General features: G+C 47.0%; 1 protein-coding gene across 6 annotated transcripts in view; it reads right to left on the reverse strand.

Annotated features, from left to right (window-relative positions):
* The window catches only part of ECT2 (epithelial cell transforming 2), a 1267500-nt gene that overhangs the window by 740037 nt on the left and 503932 nt on the right, over nt 1–23531 (reverse strand). For all 6 annotated transcript variants that reach the window (XM_069618731.1, XM_069618732.1, XM_069618729.1 and 3 more), the window contains one exon: nt 11504–11640. In XM_069618731.1, coding sequence (XP_069474832.1) covers nt 11504–11640 — 137 coding nt within the window. The remainder of the gene's footprint in view (nt 1–11503; nt 11641–23531) is intronic.

Below are 23531 nucleotides of genomic sequence, written 5' to 3' on the forward strand. Positions count from 1 at the left end.
CATCCTAAAGCCAGTGAGCCCACAGTGAAAGATTAGAGCACCGAGTGGGAGCTGGATAAGGCATTCCTGGTCCCTCTATGGTACTTGAGACAAATTACCTACGGCTTACATCACAAACTGAGTTACATAGTCCCTGTATTTGGGGAGATACAAATACACCAGTGACGGTAGTAACTTAAGGGGCTGAAGGGGGGGCGGGAGGAGCATATGCCCTCAGGCCTTGAAAGTGAATGAACATATGAGAACCTGGCAGCAGAGTATAGCTGTGCGTCGTCGGCGTATTAGTGGATGTGGCCAGGAGGGATCCTACTATTTATAGATTGAAGATCACTGGGGAGAGGTTGGAACCCTGCGGGACTCCACACGTGTCTGGGTGATCTATAGAAGTCCATTTGAACAATCTTTTGGCGGGTAGAGAGGCAGGACTTGAAGCAGCATAGGACAGTCGCTGATCCCCATGCACCGATGTAGGGTGTCCGTGTGTACCTGGTGTCCGTCTAAAACTGCCAAGAGGTCAAGTAGAACCAGGTGGCAGTGAAGGATGTTGAGGTCAAACGCCTGTATGGTTGCAGTCTCTGTTCTGGGTCTGAACCCGATTGGTAGGTTTGAAGGGGATTGTTCGTGTCTAGGTGTTGCTGCAGTTGCGCGGCTACCGCTTTCTTGATCTTACCTAGGAAGAGAAAATGGGTGATGGGACGATGGTTACATAGGGTGGCAGGATTCAAAGTGGGTATTTTCAGTAGAACGAGGATTTGTCTCATCTTTAGGTTCGACGAGAAGGTGTCTTCAGTTAGGCAGCTGTTGATGATCTCCATGTAGGGTAGGAGAGCTTCTGAGGGGAGGGTCTTCAGAATGGATGCTCGGAGGATGTCTTTATACGATGTGGCTTTGAGGGCAGCCCGTGTTTCCACCAGGTCCTCTGTAGAGTGTGACTTGAATGTTGTCCAGGGTGTGGAGATTTCATGGGTTGGGTCTGTGGATTCAGAACGGATGAATCCTGCTAATTTTGTCAAAGGTGCCGTAGTGGCGGTGGATTTTGTGAGGGAGTGTGGCATGGCAGGGTCAGGTAGCTCGTTGACGCAGTGCTTGACCACTTTGAACTCCTTCGATATCAATACTTTTCACCAGTTCACTTAGGCCGTTCCGTTTCTGGACTTCGATTTCACATACAAGGCTGTTGCAAAACACAAGCTTCCTTAAGCATACTTACATTTGCTTTTTCATGCAGGGCACTCTGTCTAGGCGCAGTTGTCGGGCCACACGGTCCACCCATTACAGGTCACGCAGCCAATACCACTTCTTACTTCTTCCATCAACAATTAGCCACTGCTTGCGTCTGACAGTGATGTTTAGTTGATTCCCCAGTGTCACTCTTCAGACACTTTACCATGACTTGCTTAGACACCATGCACTTTATAACGCTTTTCTGTATTCCTCTGGCTCTTGCCAACACATGTTTAATCTTAACCTGTACTTCTGGACCAATACTTGGCATCTCCTTTTCATACCCATCTTGGTATTCTCTTGACTTTGCCAATACTTGTTACATACAATGCAGTCCGTGGTATCTGCCACATGTAATACTTTGCTTTCACTCCATTCACAAGTGTTTTCAAAAACTCAGTTCACTCGGCATTCGAAAAAGACTTTGTTAGAAGTTACTGGAGCGCCCTGCTAGGAGCTGTTAGGTAAAATTTCATAGTAATGATACATCTTCCTGACCTGTATCAATCCCAGAACTTTTTTGCTTTAATGGTGGATTATTTTTCATTATACTGCAGTGAGTGGGAAACTTTTTCCACAATCACAGTCTTACTCTTTTTATGGGTGTCACTGTTTAGAGTCTCCATAGTGTCTCTTTAATTCCATACTCTGACAACTTTTGGCACATACCGCCTATTGTTGTTGGGTTGCCCTTTGGGCTTCCCTTTCAACATTCTCTGGCTAACCTTGAGGAACTACAGTTCCCAAGGGTAGAAAGGATCTTTGGATCCCTTTTACTTTTTATTTGGTGTAACCAGCAAACCCCACCTTATGTGGAGTGCTGTGGGGATGCAATGCAGTCCCTTTCACACTAAAACTAACAATTCTGTTACAGAGACAAGCTTACCTTTAAGGGCTGGTGGCAGTGATATCTTTTACTAATTTGGTGCACCTTTACCGCGGGCTGTGTTCACAGCTGCAGTAAAGACACCAAAGGGTGCTCATTTTACCAACATGGCCAGTCTTGTTTTTTTGCCATTTTAGTGTTTGTCCTTCCTTCCCCTGACATCCAGGACGGGAAATTCCTTTGTGTGATTTCTATCTTCGGCGGGACTCCGTGGACTCCTTTCTGATCGACACTCCCAAGTCATACTCTGGTCCTTCCTGTCATCTATCTCCCTCTCTTCCTGTGGTGTTCCCCAGGGGTCTAATCCCTCGCCCTGGCTTTTCAACCAGTACCTGACAACTCTCGCCCACTGCATTGCCATTTTCTGCTCAAATTTCCAGTGCTAAGCTAACAACTCATTTTCAGGCTGCCCTCGGCCACCTCCTCCCCCTCTCTCACCTCCGATTGCCTTACTGCCATTCAAGACTGGTGTTCCCCCAATGATCTGTCTGAATGCCAGCAAAACTGAGATCTTCCTCATTGGCACACCTTCTCCATCCTTTCCCCTCACTCACTGGCCAGCCTCCCTTTGCCCTCCTCCTACCCCCCACCTGTGAGGCTAAGAACCATGGGATCATCTTTGATTCCACATTTTCCTTCTCCGCCCACATCTCTGATGTCTCTAAAAAAATCTAACTTCCTACTGCACCTCCTCAGAGGTACTCTGCCCTTCCTCTCCTTCCCCCAGAAGCTCACTGTCTCCCAAGTTCTGGTTCTCTCCAGGTTGGACTATTGTAACAGCCTCTTTCTTAACCTAGCTGCCTCTACTCTCCAACCTCTGCAACTAATCCAGAACAGGACTGCCAGACTTGTCCTTGGCCTATGAAATCTCTACATTGGCTCCCAGTGGATGCAAGGATTACATTCAAAACCATTTGCATTGTCCACAAGGCTTTCTGCGGCCTGGGTCCAAAATGCCTTCAGCTATCACTCTGCAAACACCTCCCCTCTTGAGCGCTTCGCTCCTCTAACTCCCTCAGGGTCAGTAGCTTTTCAAAGAAACGAGGTGGGGGTAGATCTCGGTCTTCGGCTGGGGCTTCCCCCTGGAACAGCCTCACTGCCACTCTAAAACTTGAGAACCATCTCCAGTTCCGGAAGCACCTCAAGACCTTCCTCTTTGCTTCTGCCTTTGCCCTCCCCCCCTCTTCTACTGATCTTTTCTCATGGCACTGTGCACCTGGCCACCCTCTATCCTTCGGGCCCAGGTTCCTGCTCACCCTGCCACCCTCCCGCACTGCCTCTGGGCCACCTCTTGCACTGGGGTCTGTATCTGTACCCATACGGCCCCTCCCCCTTTTTTGGCTTCCTGCACTTACCTGACCTACCCAGTCTACTGTCTTAAACTCAGCACCACCACTGTTGTTGCTTTTTATTATATATTTTATTTATTATTAATTATTCTGTTCTCCTTTTGCTCCGCACTTGCCATCTCATCCCCCTCCTGGCACTTTTCCCCTCCACTCCCCCATGCACTTGCACGTTCTCAATGTCACTGGGCCTAGTAAGATCATTTTTTTGTTCTCCCCTGTTCCCCTCCCTTGCCTTGTCGCTCTCTGAAACACTTGTGTATGAGCGCGATATAAATGAAATATCAATTCAAGTCAGGCTCCAGTCGGTCTGTGAAGGCAACAAGCGAGGGAGGAGTCCAAAACTCCACAGCCCTTAGTCTTCCTTGCCTGAATGGGGACAAATCCCAGTGGGGGGGGGGGGGGGCTGGCTGTCCTGATTGCACAACTAGACTGCCCCCTTGTAAAATGCATTGAGAGAATGCAGAAGTTGTGCTGTAGATCCTGTAAAATACTCGGAAAGCTGGAAGCTGAAGACAGGTCGACCACTGGAACCAAAACCGAGGAGGATGATTAAGGAACAGCGGCCGAGACGATTTCCAGCGACCAGAGAACCGGCTGTGTAACCGGAGCCTGCGGTAGCCCTTCCTTCCAATCAACCCGAGGACTCCGAAAACGAAGACCCCGTCCCACTATACTCGAGAAGACCTGCATTTTGAGCCATCCCATGCCATACTGCAACCTTGCGGGAGTGCATACCCCATATCCATGGGAACTCGAGTCATTGTGCGGTGCAAGGTCTTCAGATTTCCGAATCTTGCTGAAACTGCGTGCGAATCCTGCTGTGTCTCCAGAGACACAATTCAAATTCGAAATATCCCCTCACTAGAGTGATGGGCCTTTGTAACCATGAGAATCCAACCAGCGATATTCAGTCTTCTGTGTTCCTGATAAAGGCACCAAATCCACAGAGCCACATCCAGATGCAAAGAAAACCATGCCTACAGCCTTCCCCATTGATCCCTGCTGCAAAATCCCTTCCAAGGTGCTGTTCAGTCACCATGACAAGGAATCCACTGACTGCGTTTTCTGGCTGCAGATTCTGAACTACTCCTGCTGCAAAATATTCTTCTTTGCCGAGGTACTGTGCTGGCTTGGGTATTTGCTTACCTTAAGTCTCCTTTTATTCCTGTGTAGTTTTGGGGTGTTTACTGTGATTGGGAGGACTCTTGTCCAGTTAACCCTGGCCCACAGCTGTGAAGCCCCGGGACCCTTAACTAAATCTAAGTAAACTACTCACCTGTTTGAACTGTCTTCCTTAGGAACCCTGACTTTCGCTACTTAAGAACCTATACTGCCACTGCCTGTTGGACACTAACAGTTACAAAAGTTCTTACCTTGAATGTGTGTTGCACTATTCTGAAAAGTATATATAAGGTTAAGTTACTCACTTGTGAATTGGTTGTGCCTCTTCCCCAAAAGTAATGCTGTTGGTTTCACTTTATTATTTCCGTTAGGATAATTGTACGAGTGTCCCAACTGCTTGCCCTGACTTGCTGTTAGCCTGTCCGGAATACGTCTGCATTAGGTTTTACCAACCTAGAACAGTCATTCATAAAGTGCTTTCCCTGTTCTGTTTAAGACAGACACAAAACAGTCTTGGGTTTATACCTGCCCCAAGTTAGCTGTGCGTCATCCTAAAATAAGTTACTGCTTATCTCAATCTGTGTTTTACTGATCTCAAAAGCACCTTTAATTGAATATTACATCCTTAGGTGTTACTCACCTAGCATAATTTACCACAAAAGTAGTTATAGGTTTATACGGTACCTAGAATAAGTGTTCCATTATTCACAAAATGTATATTGTCCAGTTGCCCGATTATGTGATTTGTTGCCGAGCATCACGGTACAACTTTGGAGTCTACTACCCTGGTATTACTGAATGTTATCTGAAAGTAACCATTGGTTGTACTCCCCAAGAATAGGTGTATCCTATACTGAACAGGTTTAAAAAGGTAGGACTTCCCTAGAACTACTGTAAATGGTTCCAAAAAGGTTATATGCTTTGGTCTGTGTACCTTCAAGCATTGTGTTGGTTTTTATAATGTGTTTATGACTTTGACCAGGATTTACCCCAAGACTTAACTTGGCCTAATTGTATTTAAAATAAACCTTTATTTTTTCTAATACTTTGGGTCATCAGTTTTTTTATTGATTCATTTGCAGGTCATATATTCTTTGTACTTGTCTACAGCTCCATCTCCCTCCTAAAATAAGCCTGGCTGCTCTGTCTACGCTACCATGAACTTAGGTGGTACAGCCTTATATTAAGAGTGGATTCTTGTACTGTCTCAGTTGAATGGTTTTGATGAAGTTTAGTAGAACTTCAGAAACACTGCTCCAACAGGAGTGATTCCCGGTTTTACACTTACTGGTCGCAGGGGGGAGCCATCTTCTGCTTAGCGTTACTCGCGATGGACTTTTCAATGCTCCTTCAGCTTTCCAGCTTCCCCAAACTGCCTCTCCACAGAGCGCCGCTCGCTTTCCTGTTTTCCCGTAGCGGCTGAGGTTAATGTGAGTTTTACCGCTCCTGCTGCGCTAACCTGTTCAGGAGGATAGCAGGACCTCCAGACCCTCTCTCAGCCGACCACGGCCCTAGCACCTCCATCTGCTGCCCAGCAGTGGTCCCGGCACCAGTGTCTCCAGCTCTGTGCTCGCCAGCCAGTTCCTCCTCTCTCAATGCAGGTGTGGTAAGTGACCGCAGGTGTGGGTCATTGAGTTCAATTGCCCGACTATGGAGACCTCCATTAGTTGGACATGCCTGGTTGTTATACCGGTATGCCTCCATAGCCCTCTTCTTCGTCTCAGTACGAAAGTAGTGTTTAGATCCATCTCATTTAATAAAAGGCGCATGTACAACTATTTCTCGGATGTGTGTGTATATCAGTCACATGAGGATATGTGCTCCTAGTTGGTCTCTTCCTCGTCCCAATACTCAGGTGGTGTTTCTGGGGGACAGTTCGGAGGTAAGAAAAGGTAAAGGGCTGCCAGTAGCCAACAAAGGTTTGAGGGATAAAGTGTTCAAGGGAACGGGATACCATGTATCACCTAAGGATGTACTCTCCACACTCCAAGTTCACTCCACCCAGGTGATCCTCCCTCACACAAACCCCCTCCCCCGCCCCGGATCAGAATCCAAAAGCGATGATCTTTCCCCGGCCACCCGAATGGAGTATCTAGGGTGGAAAAGAAGAGGATGTGCTCGGTTCGTCACACCCCAAACATCAGAATCAGCACTCCAGCAACATCAGAGTGACAAAATGGCTCGAGGTAAGTACTATCCAGAGTCCGACATAACCAGAGTGATGAAGATGCAGGATTCTTTCATGCTACAACAGCGGCGGACCCGGACAAAAAGACGGGACTCTGGAAGGGATGTTGCAGCAGCAGTCGAGAGAAAGGACTCTCTGCAAAGGATTCTTCATGTTCCTACGACAGTCTGCAGTTTTGGCACCTTTTTGCAGGCTCCAAGGATGAACGTTTACCGCCCGGTCAATCTGCCTCGATTCTTCGGTCCCGCACTCTGGTGAGGGGACTTTGAGAAAGGGGATCTTGCCTCTGGGGGGCCAACCAGAGCTCAAAATTCTGAGAGGATTTGTTCACAGCAAGACTATGCACTGCAATTGGGTCAGAGGTCCCCTGGTATTGGCCAGCAAGGTCACAGCACATCAGGGCATGGCTCGTTCTGCAGGTCGTTTTACGGCTAGCTGGTCCCACTAGCCAAAGAGAAGGAGTCCTCTTCAGAGCCCTCTGTCGATATGAAAACAGGGTCAGGACAGCAGTGGTCTCATCGCGTTTGCTGGAAGGGGCTGCAGGTGTCTGTCCTCTTCAGATCTTCTGTTCCATTGGTCAACTTGCCTTTTGCCTCAGGAACCTCAACTTCTCAGCATTTCACACTCTTAATCTACAAACCAGTTTACAGAAATGGGCAGGGGGCTGTCCAATCAGAGCAGCCATCCCCACAGTGGGAACTGGTTCCTTTCAGGCACAACTGAAGACAAAGCATTGCAGAGTTTCAGAATCCTCCCATCCTCCCTGTACTCAGAGACATTGGAGCCTCGGCGGGCTACACAAAGGGTTCCCACCGAAGACAACTCAAATCTGGACCTCCCCCCTCCCAGAATGGTAGAAGGACCAAGAAAGATCACAAGAAAAGGCAAAATAAGAAAGACACCAAAATGTTGGAACAAACATAGTTGCAGCTGTGAATACAGCCTGTCAGCAAACATAGCACAAGTCGGTAGAACACGTCGATTGCCACCAGCCATACTTGTATGCTCCTTACTGTAACAGAATTGTTGCAGGAGCAGAGAGAAAGGGGATACTAAGTAACCCCTCAGCACTCCACATAGGATGGTGTCTGCTGCTCTCTCAAAGGGAAAACTAAAGGAGGATACAATGTAGCCCTCTAACCTTCGGAGCAGTAGTTCTTAAAGAAAATAAAAACAAAAAAAGAGAATGCAAAGGGCTCCCGGCAACAGATTCCTTTAAAAAGGTATGGAGGAATGTACGACTCCATGAAATAAAGTAAAAACACAATGAACATGGTTCACATGGTCCAAGCAAAAAAAGAATGACCGGGGGGAACTTTAAAAAAAATAAAAAAATAAATTAAAAAAACAAAAAAAAAGTCCGCTCAATCAGGAGAACAAGAAAAAAGGTCCAGAAGTCCAACAAAAAGTGCTGGTAGTCTCACAAATAGCAGGGATTTAGCATACAATAGATAAATCTCCCTTACATTCTGCTGCATGGGTGATAGCGGAGCAGACATTGGCAAGCATCAACTTAGGTGTTGTGAATGGTAAGGGAGTGCTGTTGGGTTTATGGGCGGGGTTGCATTGGAGGGGGGTAGGGGGGTGATGTTGCCTGGTGGTGGGGATGGCCTGTGAGGCGCGTGCCTACATGTTGACTGATTTGGGGATTCAGGAACCAGGTCCTCCTGGTTCAAACAGGAATTGCCCTTTTCTTCACCTGGCCTTCCCATGGGATGCATGGGCGAGAAACACCCTTGATATAAGAGCAGAAAGGAAGGAGGGCTATGAAAGTGGGTGAGGCTTATGCCACATGACCTAGATCCACTTGCACCTGCTCACCAACTGCAAAGTAAAAGGTGCTGGAGGGCTGCTTAAGTAGAGTAAAACTGTGGCAAAACAGGAAGGCACCAAACATTAAGCAGTGATTGACATGTGGGTGGGGTGTATGCCACGTGACCTAGTTCCAGTTGCACCTGCTCACCAACTGCACACAAGCCCCAAGTGCATTTTCAGGATCTTCCTAACCCCCGGGCCCCATCTTTGCTTTATAAATAAAACAAAATGCAGTAGCCCTCACTTGCTTCTCCCCAGTGCAAAAATATGTTTGTGTTCAAGATTGCACTCATGCACAAATATGTTCTAAGTTTCAAATTTCAAATTAACAATTGATGTCAAACTACCATTAAAAAAACATCATGGGACTTGGGACAAAAGCTTGTCATCAAATGAAGACACCAACTGTTAAGGAGAATTTTCAGAAAAGTGCCAATTCCTCCCTACCTGAGACACCCCCAGCAACTTTGCTGGATTTTAGGACTTCATTTTTAACCTAGAGAGAGTGAGATCCATTTTTCCCCACACATGTATTTTTAATGTGATTTTGAACACCATTTCTTTTGGTTATGGAGTCCGACAAACTCCATAGGCATCATCTTTTACATTGTGTCACACAGCACCTTTAGTGCAGTGGCATAGGGAAGGGTTTTAGATTTCCCAAAGGTTTAAATACCTTCTCTTGCATAAACTACTGTTTCCACGAGCATTAAAGTGAAATTGACTTTACTTACATTGTAACTTTCTAGACCCAGCACACACTAGCTTACAATAGGGTGCTAGAGGGGTTACCTAGTATCCCCTTTGTGTAGCTTCTCATGTAACATTTTTATGTTACCCTTTCCGCGATGAATGACTGGTGGCAGTGGTTTACTTTTAACTACTGTGGTGTGCATTTACCGCAGGTTGCGTTCGCAACTGCAGTATAGCACCCATGGGTGTCATTTTTGTCAAAATGGCCCTGGTCTTTTATCGCCATTTCTTGCTGGAAAGGTCCTTCCAGAGATTTGCTATGCGCCCCAAACTAGGTTTGATCGCTTTGCCTTTGGAGGGATTCACGAGTGAAGCCCGCCTCTGGCTCCAGGGTATATGGCAGGGGCAAGAAAGCGAGAGAGGTGCCCAAAACTCCAAGTGCTTTGTCTCCTAGGAGACAGAAATTGGCCCGCAGGCTGTGCGGGAAGGACAGCCACCCTGCTGGGTGAATGACAGCTAGGCTGGAATCAATGGGAGAAACTTGCATAAAAGGCAAGTCTTTTTGGCTTGGAAGGCAGAGTCTACCACTGGACGAAGGAATCCAAAGAAGAGCTTGAAGAAGACACCTGCTGCAACTCCTGGACCGTTGGTTTGCCCGGTGAATCCCTGCTGCTGTGCTGAAACTCCAAATTCGTTTAGACTAGAGAAGCCCTGCAAGGACAACTTCTCCCCTCGAGTTGGTGGGACCAATCAACTCCAAAGAAAGCCACCTGGACATCCTCTCGGAGCTGGTTGAAATTCCACTGCATTTGCTGGTGGAACCGAATAGCCAGGAAGAGGAACACCAGATCGTGTGCGTTGCTTATAAGTTGGCCAAGAGCTCCAGGAAGATCCTCCGGACTCCAAGGAAGCAGGACTGACGGAGCCTGAGCCACCTCAACAGAGTGCTGGACCCTAGATGAAAGGAAAGCCCATCTCAACAGCCAAGAGTCCACGGTGGTGCCATTTGCTTAGACGCGAGGAGCTGAAACCACGAAGTGCCACTGAACAGAAGTGGGCCCTTTTCCATCACCGATCGTCCCGTTGCAGTGCAGGAGTCCTCCAGACGTCCTCCCTCTTGTCCCCACGACTGAGGCCCAGCAACACAGGATCTGCAGAGCGGCACATGAAGAAGCCAGCCAAAGCCCTTTCCTTCTAACCAAAGGTACTGTACAGTCTAAAAGAAATGGCCTCTCGTCGTGTAACCTTACTTGTTCTCCGCTGAGACCTCTCTTGGTTGCTCTGTAGAGTTGCTAACAGCTTCTTTACTTCACAAGCCTAAACAGCTTGTGGCCCTACTTTGATTTCTTCTTTTCTACAAAGACTTCTAAAACATTGTGCAAGACTTTACCTACCTCTGAGAAGTGCTTCAGCTCACCTAGACTTTTGCCCAATTGACTTTGGCCTAGCATGGCTCCCTCAATGACTTCTTCCCTCTGACATTGTGTTTCGTCTTCCTTCCAGCAAGGGGTTAACTAACTTTGCATTGGGGGGTTTTCAAAGGGTACTTACCTGCTTTCAGAATATGTGCGAGATCTCTCGTTTTGTCCTAATAACCTTTTTCTTTGACAAACTCGGATTCTAAATGCTAACAGTGATATATTAAGGTCTGCAGTGTCCTAGGTACTGAAGTCACCTGAGGGTGTAGGAAGTGTGTGTGCAATCCCAAAAGGGTAATTACTGATATAGAAATATTAAGAGTGTATTTTGGAGTATATTTGTGTTACCATTCTATTGTCCCTTCTGAAGGTTTACACAAACCGACTTAAATTAATTGTTTAATCAAGAAACCTTGTGTGTAAGAGTTTATTTGAATGCTCGTCACTGTGAATCTCTGTGTAACTCCCCTACAGCTCACATTGACCCCTCTTGAGATAAGCCTGGCTGCTCAATCACGCTACCAACCTTTGTAGTGCAGACTTATACCAAAGGTTGAGTTCCTATTGGCAGGCGGTCAGGGTTGTTGTAGTGCACCCAAACGGTACTGCATACAATCGTGCCTAACACCAACTAAACGTAAGAGCTAGCATTATTAAAGGACACCTGTGTGCAGCAACAGATCTAACAGTGGACAAAGATTAATTTACACCAAAAAGAAAAGTTACTTGGAACCGAAAAAAATATAAAACAAAGAGAAAAGATAGTTTCAGATTTTCAAGAGAAGGCAAAGTCATAATTTGCACTCACCTGAACCACTGTGGTGAGGATATCAACATAATTGCTCTCAGTTTGATAGAGCTCCATTGCAACCTGCCATCTTGCAGACTGTTTCTGGGGAAGTGGAGTGGAATTCTTGGAAGGCTTTTTGTGGGCTTGTGGAGTTTCTGAAAAACCAAATAAAAAAACACAAAATTAAATAGGGCTATTATAGCGCGCTTCATGCCGGAGTCTAGCTTGTAAGCGCGGGAGCGAGTATTAAACTTGTGCTGCTCAGCATGTCTTGCATCTAAGACAATCACGTTGACCCAGAGCTATCCTAGACCTAAATATATTCAGCTTAAAATCCATTTTAGCCCCATCCTTTTACTGAAACTCAGTAGATCATAGTGCTGGATTCTTTGTGCTACACAATGAGCCACACTCATGATTTGAACTTTTCCACAGTGGACCAGCTGTTGGGCGATCCACTGCTTCTGCAGATAGCTTTGTGCTAAGTAAATGACAAGTTAACTGAGCTTTGGTAACCATGTTAAGAAAGTTAGTATAATAAAATGAGAGAAAGTCGCCTATGATTGTTAAAGAATGGGAAGTGTACATACACAGCCGTCCCACTCCCACCCAGGAGGAAAAATGTTAAAATGATCAGGCATATTGATTTGTATGAGGGTACTAGATGTTTCAAACACTCACATTATTTACCAGTTTACAGTTGTGGACTTTTTTGTAACAGGTGCTGTACAAGAGACAGAGGAGATGTGAAATTGGCCAGTTGGTTGAGATGGATAAATAGCAGGAGAAGGGCCCAGACACACGAGGCAATAGTCAAAGGACTGGATACATACACATTGCTACATACAGGAGTAAGGGAAACGGTAGAAGTTATGTTGATGTACGTTGAATGTTTTTCCTGGTTTAGGAAGGGCAAACGGAGTGGATGGGAGTTCACTATTGGGCAGAAATAAAGGCTGAAAGCAAGCAGCTGCTCAGGATGGCCGAACAGCTAAATTAGGGAGGCCACTAAAGTGGGGGATAACTGGGAGGGGCCGTAGCAGGAGATGGCGTCAGCCACAAGAGCATGTCTCAGCCCATGCAAGGATTTGCAAAGGGTCTGGTTTCACATGCAGAGCCAAACAGCACAGGGTCAGTGCTGGCAAATGAGAGAATAGTTTTGTAGATTAGAGAAGGTACAGGTGGTGAAGATGTGTCATTTTATAAACATGGAAAAGGAATAGATGGGGGATGATCAGTAGGTGACTGGACATGTACTCAAGGCAAGTGAGGGTCAGAGTGGCTATGAGCGCTTTGGAGTGGTAAAGAGGGTGGATTTTCCTGCTAATAAATAAATCCTGACCGCCATAGAGATGAAGTGGTGCAGATTAACATTGCCTTCAACAAAGGTTGCATGCCTTGTAGGAGGCAGTGAATATGTGTGGAGGAATGAGGCAACGGAGGATGGGGCATTTGGGCCAAGGTTGTAGATCACTTCGATCTCCAAAGAATTTAGCATATGACAACTAAGTGCCGTTCAGTGGCTGATTGCAGAGAAGGATGCAGTAATGAGAGCCTCAAGATCAGGAACCAAGATAATCCAAGAAGTAGGAAAGTTGACGTGGGCCTGAGGTGAAGAGGTAAGGGCACAAGGATACAGCCTTGAGGAGCACCAAACACGCAGGGAAGTCAGGTCGGTATGTGTCCGTTCCAAGAGAAGAGGAAGGAACAATGATGGGTAGGAGGCAGCCCAACAGGGAACAATCTTCTAGGCATCATCTTTTACATTGTGTCACACAGCACCTATAGTGCAGTGAGGCAGAGAAGTTTTTCAGATTTCCCAAGGTTTAAATACCTTTCTCTTGGATAAACTATTGTTTCAAAGAGCAGTGAAGTGAAATTGACTGTACTTACATTTGTAACTTTCTAGACCCAGCACACAATATCTTACAATAGGGTGCTGGAGGGGTTACTTTGTATCCCCTTTGTCTAGCTTCTCATGTAACATGTTTATGTTACCCTTTCCTCTATGAAGCACTCAAGGGTGCCATTTTTGTCAAACAGGCCCCCCGTCTCCCCTCCCCCCCCCATTTCTTTGTGGAAAGGTCCTTCTTGAGATTTACTTTGCGCGCCAAACCAGGTTTGGACCTTTTGTTCACTTTGGCGGGATTCACAAGTGAAGCCCGCCTCTGCCTCCAGGGTCTCTTTTGAGGGCAGGAAGTGAGGAAGGTGCCCGAAACAGTGCTTAGTCTCCTAGGAGACCCAACCGCACTGTGGTGATTGGCCAGCTGGCTGTCTGGCAAGGACAACCACACTGCTGGGATCTACGTGATTTTTCCGTCACAGAAAAGTCAGCAACTGAAAAGTTTGCATAGGAATTGTATACACCACAAAATGTGCGTACATTTCCCATGCGAACATACATTTCAAAACCCTACAAACCTACACCCCCACCCACAACATACACCCACCCTAACATACCACCATGCACACCGTACTTACCTTTTAAGATGGATTGTGTCCCTGCAGCGCCAGTTCCCTTTCACTTCCGTGATCGGGAACCAGCGCTGGAGGGTCCTTTTACTTTTTTTTCTTCTCTTCTTTTGGGCAGCTGCAGGGGTTTCCCACGCAACCCCCGCTCACTATACTACACAGTGTAGTGAGCGGGGTGTTGCGAGGGATCCCCCCACAGTCTTTTTACTTACCTAAAATGCATGCCACCAAAGGTTCAAACATTTGGTGGTATGCATTTTCAGACTTTGTCAGGTCGGACTTTTTGATTCAGAAAGTTTCAATCGGTTCGCCCTGCTGGGTGACTGACAGCCAGGCTGGAATGAAAGGGAGAAAACTGCATAAAAGGTGAGGCTTTTTCACTTGAAAGGCAGTCGCCCACTGGACAAAGGAATCCGAAGAAGAGCTTGAAGACGCCTGCTGCAACTCCTGGACCGTTGGTTTGCCCGGTGAATCCCTGCTGCTGTGCTGAAACTCCAAATTCGTTTAGACTAGATAAGCCCTGGAAGGACGACTTCTCCCCCTTGAGTTGGTGGGACCAATCAACTCCAGAGTAAGCCACCTGGACATCCTCTCAGAGCTGGTTGAAATTCCACTGCAGTTGCTGCTGGAACCGAATAACGAGCGAGAGTAACACCAGTTCATGTGCATTGCTTTTCAGCTAGCCAAGAGCTCCAGGAAGATTCTCTGGACTCCCAAGAAGCAGGACTGACCGAGCCTGAGCCACCTCAACAGAGTGCTGGACCCCAGATGAAAGTAAAGTCCATCTCGACAGCCAGGAACAGCTGTGGTGCTGTTTGCAGTAGACGCGAGGAGCTGAAACACCAAAGTGCCATTGTTTGAAGATTGCCGTTTGTGGTCGATGACCGTCCCATTGCAGTGCAGGAGTCCTCAGAAGTCCTCCATCTTGTCCCCACGACTGAGGCCCAGGAACACCAGGATCTGCAGAGCTGCACAGGAACAGAAGTCATCTGCTGCACTTATCTCCAACCTAAAGGTACTGTACAGTCTAAGAGAACTTACCTCTTGTCATGTAGCTGCACTTGTCTGTTGGTGAGACTCATTGTGGTTGCTCTGTAGAGTTGCCGATAGCTTCTTTACTTCAGAAGCCTAAACAGCTTGTGGCCCTACTTTGAATTCTTTTCTACATCTACAAAGACTTTCAAAAACATTGTGCAAGACTTACCTACCTCCGACAAGTGCTTCAGTTTCACCTACACTTTTGCTCAATTGACTTTGGCTTCTGGTTCTTCCCTCTGTGAATGTGTATATTCTTCCTTCCAGGAAAGGGTTAACTAACTTTAGATTTGGGGGGGGGGTGGAGGGAGTTTACAAAAAGTACTATCCTGCTTTGAGAATATGTGTGAGATTTGTGTCATAACCACTCTCTTTGACAAACTAAGTGTGATTCTAAATACCTATGGATCAATAAGGACTGCGAGCTATTCTTTTTCGGATCGGGTTCCTCACCCGTTGTTGAATGGAACAGATCGCCCCCCTCGAAAGTAAGGTCCAGTATACGTTCCTGGCCATCCAGTTTGAACTTAGTCGCCATTAGCCAAGCCGTCCTTCTCATGTCGGTAGCAATACAGATGGCACGACCCGAGGTATCAATGTGAGCCACTGTGGACTGCATTATTTCCGATGCCACTATTTTGTGTTCAACCAGGCCAGCCTTGAAGCAAGCCTAGCTCTGCACAGGGAGTTCAGGTAGGAAGTCGGCGATCTCCCGGCAGAGCCTCTGGTTGTCCACCGCCAGCATGGCATCCGCATTAGACTGGTACAGATGGAGAGTGGCATTGAAACAGATTCTTTCCAAATGCCTCCAGGATCTTCTCCTTACCCAGGAGTGCTGAGGCTGATGAGTACAGTGATGCTGCCGCCTCATTGAGGAGTGTGGCTGGGGGTGTGCCAACAGTAAGAGGGGGTCCCCTTAAGTTTGCCTAAATTTAGCGTTGAGATGCCGATTGGTAGGCTGGGTAGAATGTGGCTTGAGCCATCCTTTTTTGGCAATGCCACCACGTCCTTCTGCAGTGGGATTCCCATTCAAACACCCCCCCCACCCCCCCCAACCTCTGGTTGTTCCACCTGTGGCTGTGTAATCCTCAAATACTAGGCCAGGCCCGCCAGACGTTTGTGAAAGGTTTTGGCTGATTGAGTGTCTGGGTCCTCCTCATCTGTGTCCACCATGGTCTTGCTGGTCAGGTGCAGCAGGGGGAGTGCTGAGCGAAGGAAGCTGTGGCGTACTGATCATCGGCGCCGGAGGCTGCTGCGGGAGTGTAGATGGGACTGCCGTGACTGGTACAGGCATGGGAGCCAGTGTTGTAGGGACTGGTGTGGGCACCTTGGGCTGCGCTGGACCCAGAGGAACTGGACCCAAAGGCGGCGTGGCCGTGGGTGCTAGCGGCTGTACCGGAGGGAGCAAGTCCCTGATCACATCCCCAAGGATGGTACCCATCTTTGGGGACCTCATAAGAGTAAGGAATTTCTCAAAGTATCAGTCCTCACAGGCCGGAGTGCTTGATGGAATAGGCAAATGTGCGGGCCCTCAGGTTGCTGAGACCTAGGCACGCCCTGTCTCGCTGTATGGGGCGAGGTGCATCTGCCCAGCAAAGTCAAGGGGTATGCTGTGGGCCAAGTGACAGGTGTTGACCAGTCCCACCTGGAAACTCGCTCCCCTACCTCGTCCCCAAAGTCAGATGGTGTTGGGTGAGCTGCCATTTTGTCTGGCCACGTGTCCATTTTGTTTTGCTGCATGCCACTTGCCTGTGTCGTGGTACTTGCTGCGCTGGGCCCAGCTTCCTCCAGTACGCAGAGCGGTGGCAGTGGAGGTCTATCCTGCACCTCAGGTCGGGGCCTAGTAGGTAGAGTGCCCTTGGCTGTGGAGCCGGTAGTGCTGCGCACAGGCGCCCCCCTCAGACATCAGTCCGGTGTTAGGGCATAGCCCCTAAGGTTGAGACATGGGAATAGAACCTTGCGGTCCCTCAGAATAACCGGTAGGATCTTGCGACCCCTAGGCCTGGTGGTCAGTAGCTGGAGCCGCATTGGTGCTGGTCGTAGAACCTGTTGGGTTCCCTCCCGCTAGTGCGCTTCCTGGGAAAGGAGTTGCCTTTGTAGGGTGCAGAGAACAATGAACCTACCTTGGGCCTGGTCTTCTGCTTCACAAAAGCTTTTAGGTCCCCTGGAAGAGACCTTCCGAAGAGCTCCCGCCACCTGGCTAGTCTGTTATTGAGGGTGCGCAGTGTCAGAGTTGCACGCAGTACAGCCGTCCCAGTCGTGATCAGAGCCAAAGCAGCGGAGGCAGAGGGCCGGATCTTGGAAAGGGACCTTTGCAGGCTGGACACCTGCTGAAGCCAGCAGTCATTCGTTGGAGGAGGAGCGTGGCGCCAGAGGACAAAGCAGTACCTGACAATTGAAAGAGAAAGACGACAAAATTACATCTCTGGGGAAGAGCATGTGGAATTACTAGGGAAGAGCATGTGGAATTACTAGGCCGGAGGCCTAACCCAAGAGCGCTAGTGAAAGCAGTCTGTTCCCGTCGATGCGGAAAAGAGGACTGGGGAGTGGCACCCGTGGGTGGAATCAGGGGAGCTTATGCTCCCAGGGCCACGCCCCTTCGCACATATAAGTTTAAAGGGGAAGAAGATTTTCTGGTGAAAAGGGTTCAGTCTCCCGTCCCTAGCAAGGGAGGACCAAAAAGTATGGAGGTAAGGGGACATGACGTAGGAGTATGATGATTTATAGAGCTCACTGCTGCTAACGGTCTTTGGGGTACACAAAAAATATATACCCAAAAGGAAAACCAGTGAACAAATGAATCATTACAAATATAACAACTGAATTGTTTAGTTCTTAATTAGAACTTTCCGGTGACAAAGCATCTTGGTTTGGACATTTGGTAAACATAAGACTGCACCATTAAGCTGGGGGAGCAGGAGGCATTGATTATGATCCTAAGAGTTGTAACTTCCGTCCTCAATGTAACATTACACTTAAAATAAACTAGCACATCGGTCTGCCTAAAACTAAAATGCTGCAATCTGTTAAATGACTTCCAGTCTTGAATGTAGATTTTCTTGACAATTCTCAAACCGGTAAGATCAAGAAGTACAGGTCTTACTTTTTGTTTGATCTATGCTAAGATTTTATTTCAGCTTGCTTTTATTTTGCAACATTTGAAATGTTACCTTGACTTGGGCCCCTGCTTCCAAATCTCGCATGTCAGGCATTTCCCCTGTAAATCTAACTAGTTAACCAGCACACACATAGCAGAGCTGGAACGCAGATGGAAGGTTTGAGTCCATGTCCGAGGTCTCTTCAATGCAGTACTTCTTGGAGTCGTACAGACAATGTCCATCTACTACCACCCTCTGGGGTAACTTTAATATACCATACATTAGTAGGCACCGAAAGAAACCTCAGGTGGAGCAGTTGTACATTCTTTCCTTGACACAGACTTAAGGACCATAGTTGTGCCACATGGTTTGGACAGTTCTGGATGATCGAGCTTTAAAGGGTTGACCAGGTTGTAAAGAGATGATCCAAGTAGTTTTTGAAGAAAAACTTACTTTAGTTCCACCCCACTCAAATCCAACTTTAGTTAATTTAACATGTTGAGAGGTCCCGCCAAAAGTCTCCCAATATAGCCATTATCTAATCAAGTAGGGGAAGTGAATCCACAAATAGAAGAAACCAGAAGACTAGCAGTCGTTGGCATTCCACTTGTATTACCATGTTAGTCTTCGGTCAGTGACCCGTCCCTTATGATGAAGTTGTAATAAAGTGCATCAGGATCCTTTGCACAAGAATTAGTTTGTCTGGCTTTCTCTGAATTCTACTGATCAATATTAAGGGTATCAAAAGCTGATGCTTCAGGGAAATACCAAGATCAGGAAAGGCTGGCATTGTTCAAGTAAACACATCTGGCTGATTTTGCCTTTTTACCACAAGTGGAGCGGGTGGACTTTTCGTAGGAATGTCCAAGGGGTTTCCCCATTAGTCTTAGACCAGTTTGTGACATTTGCAGCAAAGTCCTTTTCATCTGCTTTAATGCAATCATCACTGTCCAAGAGTTAATTAGCGACACCAGATCGAAAGACTCCATGGGATTGATATGCCCTAGATCCCGCCGAGTTAGAGGAAAAGAAAGGTAATTTCTGGTAAAAGCGGTCACTGCATGGAATTAGATGCCTGTAAATTTGCGCCGCGAAAGAACCTTACCGGCATTTTAAAAAGCATTAAAGACCACCTTCTCTTAGGTCTGACTTATCCTAGATCTCCCTTTTCTTATCACAATGTTGCTAGACTATCTTTTCTCCGCGCCCTGATGCCCACAGGCTACGGCGCGTTACAAATAAGTTGCATTACCTCTCACATCTGGCAAAGAATTCCTTAATGTAAGTCTGCGATTGCCTAGATGAGGGCATTCTCTTCAGCAACAAAAGAAGTCAGAGAAACTTTAGAGAATATATCAGAGTGTCATTAGAGGGACCCTCTTGCATTAACAGATGGGTACATGTCTATCAGTGTCAAAACAACTTGCCCTAAAAGCCAAAACGTTGCTACATTAAATTCTATTCAAAACTTGTTTTTATGTTAGGGATAGATGCATGACACTAGTGTTGCCTTATTTTAATAGGTCTGAGGGCTTGCATAATATTCCCCTCCTCACCAAGTCAACGGGTTCAGATATCCTCTTCATAAAGAGAAACCTGGGATAAAAGTTACCACAGCCACCCATCACATGACCTGCAACGTTCATAACTAGGGGGTAGCCAATCGTGAATATTGAGCTTAAGTACATTTATAACATCCCTCAGGCTTGCATTAGGGTGTCTAGGACTTCCTGTGCAGACCAAAGCAGTACTTGGGGACACAAAGGCTCCTTTCTGGAGTTCTGGCCACAGCATGCATATAACTACAATATATGGCCATTTCCTACCCAGGCCAGTGAGTCAAGAGAATGGCTTAAACAAGCTTACATAGTTTGGCCACTATACCCGTCAAATGGCTACCCGACAGAAAACGAAGGTGCACCGGTTAGGTAGAATTTTCAATTCTATGCCAAATCTCCTTCACCTGCGAGACCCACAGCACTTTTTGCCGGACTCAAGGATTTTTTTGGTCTGTTCTGAGTAAGTGGGACAATTTTTCCCACTCATATTTTATTCCATCTATGGGAACCCTAGTTCATTATCATAACTTATTTTATGGCGTCATGTTTCCCTCCATATTTTATAGGGCATCTGTAATTGCCTTTTGTAGCACACAGCACCTTGTGTAGTACTGCTGGGAGCCCTTTGTATACTCTTATTTTCCTCGTGTGAACTACAGTTCCCAAGGGTAGGGGGATATTTTTTATCCGTTCGACATTTTCTATTGCGAGATCAACACAACCCACCTTATGTGGAGTGCCAAGGGGGTTACATAGAATCCCCTTTCTCACTGCTCCTGTAATATTTCTATTACAGTGACAGGAATAACTGAATGGCTGGTGGCAGTGGACGTGTCCTACCAACATGTTATTTCTACCCGCAGGCTGTATTCACAGCTCCGGTGATGCACAGAAGGGTCAACATTGACCGAAAAGGGTGGCTGTATTCTATTAGCCATTTCTTGTGTGTTGGTCCGTCTGCCGTCCTGGGTGCAGGAAGTACTGGTTTGACTTTTGTCTTTGGTGAGAATCCTTTGGAAAGCCTGTCAAGTCTCCAATGTAGGAAGACCGGAAGCGAGGAAGGCGTCAAACTCTGCAATCCTTTGTCTTCTGGCATACCTTCCTGGAACCGGTTCCAATTGGGAGGGTGCCTGTCCTAAAAGGACAGCCACCCCTCCTCCCACCCCGACAAAGTTTGAATGTACCATGAGTGCTGATTGGCTGGGTTCCTGGATAAATAGCCTGGATCCTGAAACTGAAGACGAGTAGACTACTAGAACAGAAGAATCGAAGATGAAGACAACCAGAGAGAGACGCCTGCAGCCTCTTCCAGTAACCAGTGCAGTCTGCTGAAGTGCCTGCTGCTGTCCTGATCCCGTTTTCTAATCGACAGGGAAGCTCCAATAAGGACAACTTCCTCCCATGTACTGGTGCTCATAATCAGTCCCACGACCACCTGCAAATTGAGCCATCCCACCACTTGCTGCACCTTCCTGGTCGGCAAACCGCCAATACCCTGGGGACTGCGACCATCCTGCAGTGCATAGTCTTCCCAAAGAATGAATGTTCTTGAAACTTTGGTTGACTCCTGCTGGACCTCCAGAAGCAAGATTGCAGTCAAAGTCCCCACACCAGAGTGCAGGATCAAGCAAGCGACAAGCGAAGCAAATCGACCAGACGAGAACCATTCTTCACTGGGCTCTGAAAAGGCACCAAATCCATGGATCCGCATTTGAGCATGCTGAATCCTTTGCTGGGAGTCCCCTCTTCACTGCTGCTGTGAAATCCCATCCAGAGTCCCTCCTTTCGTCACCACAACCAAAGAACAGGAGATCGGGTTTACACCCGCTACCGTGTGACGGCATCCAGCTTCATGTTCACTTGTCAGGTAATCCAGAACTCAAGGTAATACTTACCTAGAGTTGTTCCGTCGCTCCTGAGTAGCTAGGAGGGTAATTTGTGCAGTTGGGAGTTTGCCCATTCTCGCTCGCCCAGGTCCAACGCTGGAACACATGCAGGGAGCCACCTCCAAGGTCCCTGAACCCTTTTAACAAAAGAACTTTTAACTGCTACAGAGGATTTTCACAGGAACTTTTATACAGCTTGTACCTGCCTTTACCGCCAAACTGACCCTGAGGAGACTCAGAACTAGATAGGCAGGTACTAGGCTCTGTGAAAAGATTGCTTAGTAACTTACCTTGTGTTGGTGTGGTCTCTGCCACAAGGATCTGAAATCAAGTTCTTATGCATCTTTGAATTGTTCATTGTTCTATAGAATATTACAAAGTTACTACTCACTTTTGAATTACATTGTCATTCTGAAAAGTATTGCAAAGGTCCTACAGGCTCCGTAAAGCGTGTAACTGCTTCTGTTGGTCTTGTATGATATGATACGATATTTATAACACGCTTAATACCCAGAGGTTTCTAAGTGCGGACCCAGGGATCAAACCTGTTGTGCTCCGTGTCGTCTTGCTTCCAAAGCGAGCACGTTGACCTTGTTATTCCTGAAACTGAATCGCTCAACGTTATAACTCACCCAATAAGGACATTCTGAAGAGCAATTGTTAAGTTCTTACCTTAGAATTGTGTCAACTATCCTAGAAAGTTTTACAAAGTTCTTACTCGCCTTTGAATTGCTTACTGCCATAAGTATAACAAGGTTTACTACAAAGTGGTTTTACGTACCTGGGCTGGCATACTGCCATTCTACAAGTCTTACACGGCTTTACTTACCAAACGTATTGTATTGGTTTTATATTCTGTTTGCTTATTGTGATCGTACTTGCCTTTCTAAAGAATTCTCTTGAGCTGTGTGCATATATAATAAACAATAATCTTTACATAAATAAGTCTAAGTGTTTCTTTGGACCATATTGTCTCTCCTAGTGAGACCTCCAGCACTGCTTGCTGGACTTCTGGACCTTATTCTGAAATACTGAAGGAGTGGAGCCTTTTTCCACTCAAATTCATACAGGCTCTGTCTTTTGGAACACTGTTCTGTGTTTTACCGGTCTTGTGGAGTCTACTTTCCTCCATAACATTTACAGGCATCAGTATTTTACTATTGCAGCACACAGCTCCTTATGCGCAGTGTTGCTGGGGACCCTTATGGTCCTCCTTTGAGATTTTATTCATCCTGAGTAACTACAGTTCTTAAGGATGGCGCGATACTTCGTATCTCTACAAAAACATAGCTGAGAATGGCACACCACCTTATGCGGAGTGCCAAAGGGATGCCTAGTATCCCTCTTCTCTCTGCTACTGTGATGTTTTAGTCACAGACAACCTCCTAGTTATGGCTGGTGGCAGTGGATGTGCTCTACCAACTATTGTGCGATTTTTCTACCGCAGTCTATGTCCATAGCCTCGGTAGTGCACAATAGGGGCACCCAAGTACCAAGTTGGGGGATTCCTTTTTTCGACATTTCTAGCGTGGGTGTTCTGTCAGCCATTCTTCTACCATTCTGGGAGGGGGAGGCCTGTGTGCGTTTTGCCTTTGGCAGGAACCCTTGGGTGTCTCTGCCTAGGCTCCCTAGTGTCTGGGCAGACAGGCAGGAAGTGGGGGGGTGGAATTTTCCAGCCTCCCTTTCCTTTGTCTGCTGGAGTGCCTGAATGGGACCAGCTCCCACTGGTGTCCAGCCATACGCCCCTTTCTGTAAACTGCTGAGAAAAATTGCAGAGGAGTGAGTGCTGGAACTGGATAAAAGGCAAGGCTGCTGAAGTGACGAGCAAGTCGACCACTGGAAGCTAAATTAAACTAAGAAGACGCCCAGTGACGCCTGCAGACCCTTTGCAACATCGTGAAGAGACCACTGCTGTCCTGACCCCGTTTTCTATGCGACAGAAGAAATCTGAAGAGGACAACTCCTTCCCTTTTTAACAGGTGAGAACAACCAGTCC

Source organism: Ambystoma mexicanum, chromosome 10 (genome assembly GCF_040938575.1).
Source record: "Ambystoma mexicanum isolate Mex_15411 chromosome 10, UKY_AmexF1_1, whole genome shotgun sequence".
In the NCBI taxonomy this organism is placed as follows: Eukaryota; Metazoa; Chordata; class Amphibia; order Caudata; family Ambystomatidae; genus Ambystoma; species Ambystoma mexicanum.